The sequence below is a fragment of the Lagopus muta genome, chromosome 3, assembly GCF_023343835.1.
Source record: "Lagopus muta isolate bLagMut1 chromosome 3, bLagMut1 primary, whole genome shotgun sequence".
Classification (NCBI taxonomy): domain Eukaryota; kingdom Metazoa; phylum Chordata; class Aves; order Galliformes; family Phasianidae; genus Lagopus; species Lagopus muta.
Genome location: NC_064435.1, coordinates 35460546 through 35473135, shown reverse-complemented (window position 1 = coordinate 35473135; position 12590 = coordinate 35460546). Strand labels below are relative to the sequence as shown.

The window sequence follows — 12590 nt, the reverse complement described above, 5'->3', positions numbered from 1 at the left end:
CTACCCTAGTCTCAAGAGGAGAGGAGATTAAAATCAACAGGAGCATTTTTGCAAATTTTAGAGGGCATTCCATCAGTCCTTCTATCTCCAAGCCTCATTTCTCTGTCCCCTCTGGATGAGTTTTCTTTTTCTGTTTACCTTATACATATAATTCTCGGGAAGAGGCTATTCATTAGATGCTCATACAGTGATTAGCACAAGGAGTTACATAGGACTTTTATATATGTGGCTGTATATAAATAAGTAAAGGCAGTTGCCTTCCATGTGAGCAAAGAATCTTCATGTGCTGTGAATTTGCCAGGTCTACATTGTTTCTGTAAGAAGCCATTCTAAATCAATAAAAATAATCTTCTCCCTGAACTTGATTTTAGATTTCTGGGGTAGCTTGAAAGTGTAGCTTCTGGAAGCTGTCAGAAATCTTAACAAAAATAGCAAGATACAAGACTTAGACTAAAATGTCATTATTTTAAAATCATTATGATCATAAAAGGAACTAAGAACATCTGAAGAGCAGACATCTTCACATTATTTCTAACAGAAATCTTGAGATAAATTGAGAGGATTCCAAAAACAATCCCTGCCCCCAGACGTTCATCCAGAGAAGATTCTGCTGCTTTTCTACATCCAGCTGCCACCTGCTTATTCTCAACTGGTTTTTATTGTTGCCTTACATTCCTGCTAGTCCTTTGGTTTGTAAAAGTTGAGAAGAAATTAAACACTTCAAAGGAAGTAGAATCTGTATTATGAAATATATGCTGAGATTGCCCTAAAACCAAGAAGCTACATTACTCCACAGCAGAGCTGTGAATTAGCATGCATGCTGACGGGAGCAAGCATGTCTGGTCGTTTCTTTGTCTGGTCAGGCACTGTGCTATGTGGATCTCAACGACAACAGAGCACAGAGCCTTCTGGAAGTCACAGTGTTTTTTGCCTACTTCGTATATTGCAAACCTGTGCATGTGCTTACTTTTATTTTATTTTTTTTTAATACTTTTTCCATACCTATTTTTCAGTTGACGTATTTTCATTTCCATTTGTTCATTTCTGGCACTATTGTGTTTTCAGTTGATTTTATAGGCGGACTTGACACATACTCCTACCGACAGCCCCCCCAGGAACATGTTGAGTTAAAGCCTGTAAAGCCTGTAGGTAAGGTTCTGGTCCTGTGGACCACATTAATCCTTCTAACTGGACTGAAAGCTAACCTTCTCCTGACATAATTTTGGCATGAGGTTACTAATAATTTAATTATACTTCAGTTAGAACTTAATCAAAAATTAATCCACATAAAACATGCTAGTAAGGTCACTATGTCATTGATGACATGTTTGCTAAGGCGAGGATTAAGAGATAGCATCGTGTCTGCCATGTTGTGTCTTGGCTTAACACAAGGAAAGGCTCACAGTGAAGGATGGCAATGCTTCCCTGCTGACTTTTTAGCAAGAAGAGAGCTGATTTATGGCTGATGCTTCATAAATCTTAATGAGATTAACCCACTTATGGAAAAACAGAAGCTTTTTACATTTGGCCTGAGACTGAGAGAAAAATGTTTGCAGAAAAACTGTGTCAGCTTAAAATCTGTAGTTTCACAGCGACTTCATTATCTCTTTGTTGTCAGTTATTTGCTCCCACCATGGCAATCACAGTTTTCATAGGCATGTCCTACAAAATGTTCTTTGTTATCTGATGATAATTTTGGATACACTTATTTGCATTTTAGTTGGAGTAAATTAAAGGACAGGGAAGTACTATCAGTATTTGAAAGAAGATCTGATTGCCTCAAGTAGATGATATTTCATTACATTATTGTTAAAATAGAAGATACTCATTTGGAAAATCTTTGATGTATTTAAGTAGTTACATTGAAGCCTTCTATCTTTCCATTTACCTTTGGTCCTTTCAAGCTTCTTAAACGTAATACCAAATGATTGCAGATAAATAACTGAACTTGATTTAACAACTTTATTGGCATTTTATTTACCAATCAAGATAATTAGAGACTGAAGGTTTTTCCTCCTGTATGCATATGTGCATGTACTGGGAGTCAATCTAAAGAGGCCAATTGCTAACAAAGTGTTTTGAGCGTCCACTTGAACTTTGCTTGAGACTTCACTAATATTTGCATGCTTTTAAAATACATTTTACTCATGCTGTAGCTTTCAGTTTATAGGAATAAACATGGACAAAATTTCATAAAATCGAGTGGATGAATATTGTAGGATTATGAATGCCCCAAAATGAGAAAAGCCTTATCTCAATGTGACAGTGCATGTTACAACAGTAAGAAATATCATATTAAGACATTAAGACAAAATAAAATAACAAGCTGTTTGAGGTGGCATTAAGTATATCACTATGTTGGAATCTGCATTTACATAATATTTCATTTGATGCTGATTTTAATGCCTTTTCTTCGGGAAAAGTGACAGCAGAAGGAAGTTTTGACCATTCTTAAGAAGATGTTTGAGACTGAAAAGAGTAATTGTTATCTATGAAGAAGAAAGCCACAGATACAGTATTTACTCCTCTCCATCAAAAAGTGTTAGTCTCTTTAATTTTAAAGCTGGTGTGAGGTTAGATATAAAACAGTATGTGAGCAAAATTACTGTAATTAATGGAGATAAAAAACATTTTGAGGAAAGATTTATGTATACATTCCTTCAAAAGCCGTTAGTTTTTGTACAAAAGTCACAGACTATGAGAATTTATTATTTGATAGCAGATTTAGGTTAAATAGCTCAAAGGATCTGGGGGATGCTGGTGAGCCTGCAGTACTGGAAAATAAATAGCATCTTCCCATTTCCCACACATGGGACAAACAGAAGCAGAATCTTTTCCCTGAACCATGCAGTTTTCAATTAAGATATGTGGAAGGCAGAAGGGACAAAGGGAGTGGGAAAAATTGTTGTGTTCTTTTTGAGACACATGACACATAGGCTGTAAAGAAGACTGTTGTGCCTTCAGTTTTGTTTGCTTCAAACACAATATCAACAACCAGGTAACTTGATAGTAATTAAAGTTTTTTCTACGTACTGCTAAATGGAAAATAGAGAAGCATGTGAACAAGAAAAAAAAAACCACACAGAACGTTGCATTTTAATTTTGCTTGAGTTTCTTCATTATTACCACAATGTTTTGAAGAAGTTAAAAGTGTTGCATTTTGGCTTTCACTTTTTTTTTCTTCTTTTTTTTAATCTTTATTAGTGAGTTTCACTTTATATTACATTCACTGTACATTACAGTGAGTTACACTTTGCATTAGCATCATTTTTGCTAGGGTGAGTAGGTCTGATCCAGTGCTATTCTAATTGTAGGCAACCCTGTCTGGACACACACTGAGTTCCCTAATTCCAAAGGAGAAATTGCATTACTAGAACTGTTACTAGCTTGTGAGATTCACAAAGTGTCTGAGAAACTGTCAATTGAGGGGTTACCACTCTGGTAGTTCTGTGTCCTGCCCAAATCACATCCTCTCTTGAGAGTCAGTCCACCAAGGCCATCACAGAATTTCCAAGCTTGCACAAGTGAACATGGCTTACAGGCAGATGTGAGAATACATAGATTCAGCAGGCACATGAATGTGTGAGTCCAGCTCAAAAGTATGTTTGTCATCAGATAAAAATCTATAACCTAATGAGCACATATCTTACGCTGCTAAAATATATTATACTGAAAAGAGTCTATTATTATGTGCACTTCCAGCATTTTTTATCAGCAGCAATATTGTTCCCCGCATTTTTTGCTTTTCGGGTATGCGTAATGCAAAGCTACTACTTTGTATCCAGCTACTCATTCGTGACCTTATATGTGAGTCTTACAGCTGAGGAAGCTAGTGATTGGACTTCTTGTTTCATTAGTTATTAACCTGTCAGCTGTTGTGAATTTACATCTAAAAAATTAGAAGAGGCATAGAACAGGTTTTCCTTTGTAAATAATTCATATGTTCTATTTTTTTAGGTCGAACTAAGTAATGAACGTTCAGTCAAGACTTCTGCTGTCGTAGCTGAAGAAACAGATGTCAGAAGAAAAGACCAACCTTGTGACTCATCATTCTGGAAGAAACGCATTGTCCGTTTCTCACGGCGTTTCTCACGGTGGATTGTTCTTCCCACAGGCTCAGTGTCATTATCAGCGTTGTTATTTGGTAGATCCTTGTAGATGACTTGAATTTTTGAATGATTTACTTATATGGACACTTGTAAATTGTAAATTTTTTCTTTTTTAATTTTAATATTTTTACAACATTTAATGTTAAGGCATGAAAACGAAACCTGTGAAAACTATGAGAAGGCTGCATCTTCCTCAAGGAAGTCGGTATTTTTAACTGATAGAATCATACTGTGCCTGGTAAAAATCATGTCAGTGATTTGGACTCCAAAAAATACAGCAGGAGTTAAATCCTAATGGTGCAAAGGAGCTCATTTCAGTGCTGTATTTTGAAATTCACAGTGTTCATTGCTTGTTTTGTTTTTTTTTTTTTAACTGCGGTATGCAGTAGGCGTAGGTCTATGACTCTACTTGACCAGATGTTCCAGTACAAACGTACTCATCTAATAATTGCAATTCATATATGGCTCCTTCTCCTTCTCTTATCTCTTACTCTGAGCCCATCAACAGTAGCTGTCTCTGATTCAAAGAGAAATAGAATGACCATACAATCTGTGGATGTCAGTCACTAGAAACCCTTAATTCCAGGGTTCTTTAGGTGTCTGTGATTTGCACACTTTTAAACTCTTTTCCTCCCTTCTCCCAGGAAGAAGCCAAGCATGAATGTACAGTATAAGGCACCACCTTCAGCCTTAGAAGCCTCTGGGAAATAATTTTGTTCCTTATTTAGAAGTAAACAAGCAAATCTGAATATGTGTACAAAAATTTGTAAAGTTATTTGTAAATACTTCTAGACAAAGAACATGTATGTAACTGTCGTATTTTGTTTTCTATTCTGTCACCACTAGCATAAAGTGATACACAAAAGCTACTTTCTTTGGGGAACTGGCAATCTTTTTACCAGAACTCTGTATTTCTTTCTTCTTGATTACTGTTTAAAATACTGTGCACAGTTTTATACACCAGAGTTACATCTCTTCACATAATGTGCCTCAGCATCAGTATAAACTTCATCAGGACTTGGGGGCCATTTCCCTTTTTGTGGTTTCTCATTTTGTGTTTTCTTTGATGGGATTGTCATGAAAAGCATTCTTTCTGATATGCGTGTCTCTGTCTCTCCACTGGAAGCTGAACTAAGGTCCACTAAGTTCTTTCATAAATTTCCTGAATGGTCTTCAGCTAGTAAATTGCGTTCTAACAGCTTTCAGATTCTCAGTTTGCAGTCTTTTCTTGAAGCGTGTCTATCCTATCTTTTCCAGTCTGAGCAGATGTGAAATAGATGAAGACTTGCTTTGATTCTTTCCCTTAGTCTGTTTGAGTTAATTAGTGATATGAACCTAATGAGACTGTTAATACAATCTATCGTTTTTAGGTAGAAAGGCTTCTGTGTTCATCCACCTGTTTTCCAGTTAGTTGAACCAAAGGCCTCACCATCTTTGGAGAAAACATCAACTGAATGTGGATTAACCTTCCCTTCCAGTATGAAGTGTTAAGACAAAATCAACAGAAACAACTGAATAGGACTCTTTCTTAGTATTCTTAGGGCTCAATATACCTCAAACAGTAAGTGTTTTTGTGTAAGGTCAGACTGTGCCAACACCAGGAATGCTGTACATGAAAATAATGCCATCTGTGATCGTGTATTTGAATGTTTCTCATATGCTATTTTCTCATATTTTCTAGACTATTGCAAATTACCAGGTTTGTCCTATCTTGAAGACTTTATCTATTTGAAAAAATAAATATTTGTCACAAAGCTAATATAAATGCTGACAGTTTAGAGGCTTCATGAAGAAGATTCAGTGTGAATTTCTTTGTAGTTGCCATATTCTAATAAGGCAAAAAACATTTTTGTCTACTTGTGTAAAGTTTTCCTTTTGCTTAGATTATTTCATTTATTTGTATTATATCTTGAACAACGTCAATGTCTATTCAGCCAGTGCCTACAGCCTTCTGAGTTTGAGATGGCTCCAGAATTTTGGAGACTGGCAAATCTGAGTGCTGTTCAGAGCCAAATGGCTTTCAGGAGCTGCCTTGTTTCACCTTTCTCCATTTCAGAGAGTTCACAGTGTGGGCATCTAGTACTGATTCCAATGATCAATGCAGTTCACGTATGGGCTTTGCATTTCAGCATTAACTTAATGGCATTAATTGTTTTGGGTTGGTAGATAAGAGGCTTTTGACTGAATCCAGTTCTACCATGAGGACCAGAGAGGAGAAAAGGGAAGGAGTACTACATCCTCATCATTTGCACACATTCTCCTTCAGAGCAGAATGCGCCCTATTCTGGCAGAGCTTTGGAAGCATCTATTTAATTTTCTACCAAGACAGACATATCTGCTGGATCATGTTTTACAAATTTGTCTGGATATACCTCTTTCTTGCCTTTCTGTTGAACTTCAGATTTTCAGCTTATTGATGAGGAACCATGGGCACACCACAAAAATTCTGCAAAGACAGAACCTGACTGCTTTTCTATCTATCTGATATATTGATCACTTTTTAGCTGGAGAACACTAACTAGCATATTACAAGTAAGCTTAAAATCTTGGAACCCTTACCAGTACAGCAAGTTTCCCATCTGTCTCATTTAGCGAACAGAACAACCCTAATTGAGTGGAATTTGTCTTCATTAGAACAAGTGAAAATGGACACTGCAATGCCAAGGAAAACTGTCTTTCTTTTCTAAATTGAGACACACAAAAAATAGTACCTAGAAATCTGTAAGTGCTGGGAAAAAAAGATCTTGAGAATAATAAATGGATTTGAGTGTTAATTTCTGTGTCATCCAATGAAGTATACGTACTGGCTAATGTTTTGGAAGTCTTGAGAAATAATGCTTTTCTAATACATATGCTTTCAGTAAGGTGATAGGTGGCTCCCAGATCAACCAGCAACATAAGAAATAAGTGCTGACTTTCTAAATAAGCTTGGATAGTTTTCTTAAATTTAACTGCAATTTGCAATTCAGGAAATGGCTGCATTTTTACTGCAAAGAAGAGTTTGCTCATAAAATTTCAGAGCAGATCATCAGTTGGTATAAGCTGTCCCTTGGTGGAATTTGTGTACCATACCATAGCAATTTATAACAGCTCTAAGATTTGCCCTTCAGACTTTTAGATCTTTTTCCCTCCTGGAAGTCTCTGGCTGATTCAAGTTTACAGATAATTAGATTTGCAGTGGTACTTTTTCTGATAACAAAACTGGACACATGACTGCAAAAAGATGGTGCTACATAATCAGTAAAGATTGAGCCAGGTACCAACAGACTTTTAAAAAGCAGCTGATGTTTTTAGCACCTGAGAACAGGAAATGTATGAAGAAATGTTTGTGAACAGATTTTATCGTGACTGATAAGCCAAGAAGAAGAAGCCAACTATATGCTAGGCTGCATCAAAAGAGGGATGGCCAGGAAGGTGAGGTATGTGATTGATCCCCTCTACTCTGCCCTTGTGATGCCCCATCTAGAGTACTGTGTCTAGGCCTGGGACTGCTGCAACACCATAAAGATAAAGAGCTGTTGGAGTGGGTCTAGAGGGCAGCCATAAAGATTATCAGAGGGCTGGAGCACTTCTCCTTTGAAGAAAGGCAGAGGGACCTGGGCTTGTTCAACTTGGAGAAGACTGCAGGGAGACCTCATTGTGACCTTCCATTATGTGAAAAGAGCTTATGAACAGGAGGGAGACTGACTTTTTACATGATGTGATAGTGATAGGACAAGGGGGAATGGCTTTAATCTAGAAGAGGAGAAATTTAATGTAGAAGTAAGGCTGAAATTCTTTATTCAGAGGAAGGTAAAGTTCTGGAAGAGGTTGCCCATAGTGATTGTGAATGCCACATCCCCTAAGGTGCTCAAGGCCAGGTTGGATGGACCCTGGGCAGTCTGACCCAGTGTCTGTCAACCTTGACCACTGCAGGAAGATGGAACTGATTGATTTTTTATATCCCTTCCAATACAAGCCATTCTGTGATTATATGATAGAGTGATGATATATTAAAATTGCTGGTGTTGCAGGAGACAACATGGTTGGGCTGTTGTCCACAGCTTTTTCTATCCGTAGAGATTTTTGACTCAAAAAAACCTGAACTTATTACATCTTTTGAAGATCAATCGTGATCTTAAGTTGCTCTCTAAAATACAATAGTTTATTGCCTGTATTTGATAAAGGGTCCTTATAGTGATAGAATGTGATACTAGCTACTCTAGATGATTTCCAGTAGAGCTGTATCAGTTAAAATCACAGGAATTTTACCTGGTTTTATGTAACATCTGCTTTCTTTCAGTAGTGCAGCAAATTTCATTAAGAAGATGGTATTCATTATATATTGTTAAAATATTAGAGTTTGAACCTAGAGGTATGGGACTTTGTTAGCATGTCACAAAAATAACTTTTCATTATTAAAACCCTGGGGCAATGCATTTGGGCCACACAAAAGGATTTAGTCCTTCCCCAAGAGTGGCAGCTTTTCCCAAAACTAATAGGGGCATCTTTTAGACAGCTTTTAGTGCAAGCTTTCGTTGTTCCTTGCAGCTTCTCAGGTATGAGTCTTCGGTTTCCTCTCTCCATCCAGTTGTCAACTCGAGCATAGCAAAACTTCCATCACCTCCATGCCCCACATGGCTGGTGTGGCCTTTTTCATACTGGCAACTGCTCTGTGCACCCAGCTGTCTGCCTGCCTTTCGTTTGGGGATTATCTGATTTTAAAAAAGCCAGCCCAGCAATCTATCAAGTTCCTTTAACAGCCTTTGACAGCAGCAAACAAAAATTGACATCCCAAACTAATTGGCCTGCCTCCTTGTAGAAGCAGTCTCATCTAGTTTAATTATAACAAATTACAACTTAGGAGCTCTTTTGTACACTGAAGAGGTTTCTTTTCAAATTGGTAAAATGTTCCTTCCATCCAAAACTTCCACATCTGCAAGCTGTTTTTTTTTTTGTTTTGTTTTTCTGAAATAAATTCAGCTCCTACCCACTGTGCTAAATGTCTTGTTAGAATCTGGTTCTTTAGTGCCCTAAATGGTGATGATACTATGTCATTTCTGGCCAGAACTGTGGTTTTTACATCAGAGTGTCAGCACTGTCTCCTTAGGTACCATTTGAGGAATAGTGAGGTACAGCTACATCGGATGGAGGATGCCCTCATCCATACAACTGTGAAGAAGTGCTCTTTGTCCTCTCTATTCAGGAAGCCAACTATCTCTAAAGCATAGGGGAAAAGCCTGAAAGATTAGTTAATTTATACCAAAAGAAGATCACAAATTTTGTGTATAATCAAGAAATTCAGATCACAGAATCACACAGAATCACAGAATGACCCGGGTTGGAAGGGACCCCAAGGATCATGTAGTTCCAACCCCCCTGCCTAGCAGGGCCACCAAACATACACATTCAGATCAGGTTGCCCAGGACCCCGTCCAACCTGGCCTTAAACACGTCCAAGGACGGGGCATCCACAACCTCCCTGGGCAGCCCGTTCCAGGGCCTAACCACTCTCCTAGTAAAGAACTTCCCCCTAACATCCAACCTAAATCTTCCCTCCTTCAACTTAAAACCATTTCCCCTAGTCCTGCTGTTGTCAGCCCTTTTGAAGAGTTTACTCCCCTCCTGGGTGTAGGTTCCCTTCAGGTATTGATAGGCTGCAATGAGGTCACCCCGCAGCCTTCTCTTCTCCAGGCTGAACAAGCCCAACTCCCTCAGCCTGTCCTCATAGGGGAGGTGCTCCAGTCCCCTGATCATCTTAGTCGCCCTCCTCTGGACCCTTTCCAAAATCTCAATGTCTTTCTTGTACTGAGGGCTCCACACCTGGACACAGTACTCCAGATGGGGCCTCACAAGAGCCAAGTAGAGAGGGACAATCTCCTCCCTGTCCCTGCTGACCACCCCTCTCCAATCTTTAAGCAAAAAGTAAAAGATCTTTACTATTTCCTATCAAGTTCACTGCTGCAGGATTTGCCCCTTAGAATTGTGCTTGTATTATATTCTGGTGATCTGCTTGCAGTATGCCAGAACATCCCTGATCACCTTTGTGTACCAATAGCCTTCTGCTTCACTGTAATGGGTCACAAGGCTTTCCAGGTCTCTAAATACTTGCTTAGCAGCTGAGGACAGAAATCTAGCTTGTACTGCTTGTTTTCAGCATCTATGTGTAAGATGTACTTTTTTTTCCCCAGGTTGATAGGTAATAGCAGATAAATGATGGTTTCTTGCCATAATTTCAATTTCATTCATACAAATCATAATTCAAATGTTTTTCTTTGATTTTAAACAAATTAAGCATCTGGATTTATTTCTGTCTCTCCATAAGAGTCTGCTCGTCAGCCATGCTACACAGCCTCATACTTGATAATATTGTGGCATAGCTGCTATGGCGCGGTCTATTGCCTTTCAAAACCAGCAGCAGACTCTGGTGATAGTCTCCCTAAATGTCATCTATGCATAAACAACACTGGGAAAGCAAAAAGCATTCTCCTTGTTCAGCTTATTCCCTTGGAACCTAATATCACAGCTTTAAACTTTCTTTTTTTTTTCCTATTTATTTCACACAAGCCTTATTGCAAACGTTATCAAAATACTCAGGGTGAGTCCATGCCAAGCAGACTCACTGAGGTTGAATTATAAGTTGACTGAACGTGACTCCAAGAATAATCTAAACTCCTTTTTTTCCACGGTATTGTGTATCTGCCCAATTAGTAGAGCATCATATTCAAGGAGGGATTACAGCATTTCCTAACACATCACATAATTGGAATGAGAACAGTACTACATGTGAGCAAACAAATCTGCTACCTGCATTGTCCCATATTGTTCAATAACAGGTCACTAGAGTGTATTTATCCCTCTTTATCTGTGTAGCCATAAACAGAACAACAAGCAGGTGTAAAGACCCAAGTGCTGGGGCAGATGAAAGCCAACAACATTGTTTAAATAACCTTGGTCTGATATTCATAAGCCACACACCAATATGTTGTATCTTCTTTGCAAGTAAAGCTGTCTGGCTTAAAGGTTGCAGAGAGATTCTCAGGTGTGTGACAACCAATCCTTCTATGCCACTCTTACACATACATATTCACACTTGTGTTTTGGTTTATGAAGGCTGTACAGTTAAAATAAGTCTGTTTGATCTGAAGCTTTCATGAGCAGTTGTATCTACACTGCTGTAGGGAGTATTCCTCTGGGAGACCAAAATTTCTCCTACAGAAACTGTCGCCTGCCCACACCTATGACTCATCCTGGCTGGCAGCTCTGGAGGGAGCCCACAGGAATCCAAAGCGTAGGGAGGAGAAATCGGTCCTGGCAGCCACAGCCAGATCCCAGCCCTAGGCTATATGGCCTGCACCAGCCTGCTGAGAAACAGCCCTGGGACCTCCACCAAATTCCTCCCTGTCTTTTCTGGGAGCTACGTTTAACTGCATATAAACACAGGCCCTGAGCTGTGCTGTGCTTTTCCCTGGCCAGGGACCTGGCTGACCCTGACTGCTTCCTGGAGTGCTGAGTCCAGCCCTGGGCTCCCCAGTATGAGAGACATAGAGCTATTGGAGAGAGTCCAGTGAAGGTCCATGAAGATGATGAAGGAACAGGAGCATCTTTCCTGTGAGAAAATTCTGAGAGAACTGGAACTGCTTAGCCTGTATTAGAGGGGTGTGAAGGGGATTTCATCAATGCCTGTAAGTACCCATGGGGATGGTGCAAAGAGGACAGAGCCAGTCTTTGATCAATGGTGTCCAGTGCCAGGAGAAGAGCCAATGGGCACAAATTGCAACACAGGCGGTACTTTCTGAACACCAGGTAGCACTTCTGTGCTGTGCAGTTGATGGAGCACAGGCTGCCCAGAGGCTGTGTAGTTTCCTTCTTTGAGATCTTCAAAAGCCACAAAGTATGTGGGACTGGGCACCCTGTTCTGCTGTCCCTGTTTGGGCAAGGGTTGTGCCAGACCTCTTCCACCACCAGCCATTCTATGATTCTGTGATCTTCAGATCACTATCTCCTAGCTCTGCCTCAGACCTGCCTCATCGTAATCATCTTTTCTGTTTCTCTCTGAATGGTACCACTGTTTTCATTGGGCATTAGGGGTCAGGGCCCACCAACTGGTTTTCCTCCCCTCACTAATCATATTTCTCCTACTTCCCCTAACAGAGAATTATGTTAGACCTTTGTTCTGACCCCAACTCTTCCACACTTCTCCTCCTCACTCTTTGGGTTGAGAAGGGGACTCTTGTTATTTGACTATGTAAAGTATCCTCCTCTAACACAACAAGATGCACCAGAGAGAGATAGACTGTGTTAGCTGAGGATGAAGGATCTTGGCATGTAGTCCATTTGTTGATTTGTGATATGCCAGGATTTTCCCAAATTTGCCAAAAGCCTTTGCGTGCTCTCTTTTCACTGGTGACAGGTGACAGGACAAGGGGAAATGGCCTTGAGTTGCACCAGGCTAAGTTTAGGTTGGATATCAGGAAAAATGTATTTACAGAAAGGGTTGTT

At 39.4% G+C, this 12590-nt stretch overlaps 1 protein-coding gene across 3 annotated transcripts in view; it reads left to right on the top strand.

Moving 5' to 3' along the window:
• NKAIN3 (sodium/potassium transporting ATPase interacting 3) overlaps nt 1-6852 on the top strand; it is a 332338-nt gene extending 325486 nt beyond the window's left edge. For 2 of the 3 annotated variants that reach the window (XM_048938779.1, XM_048938778.1), the window contains exons 6-7: nt 1066-1149; nt 3958-6852. In XM_048938779.1, the coding sequence (XP_048794736.1) occupies nt 1066-1149; nt 3958-3971 (98 nt within the window). In that variant the 3' untranslated portion in view covers nt 3972-6852. The remainder of the gene's footprint in view (nt 1-1065; nt 1150-3957) is intronic. The other variant, XM_048938780.1, reaches the window with a different exon arrangement.
• Nucleotides 6853-12590: the final 5738 nt, after the last annotated feature.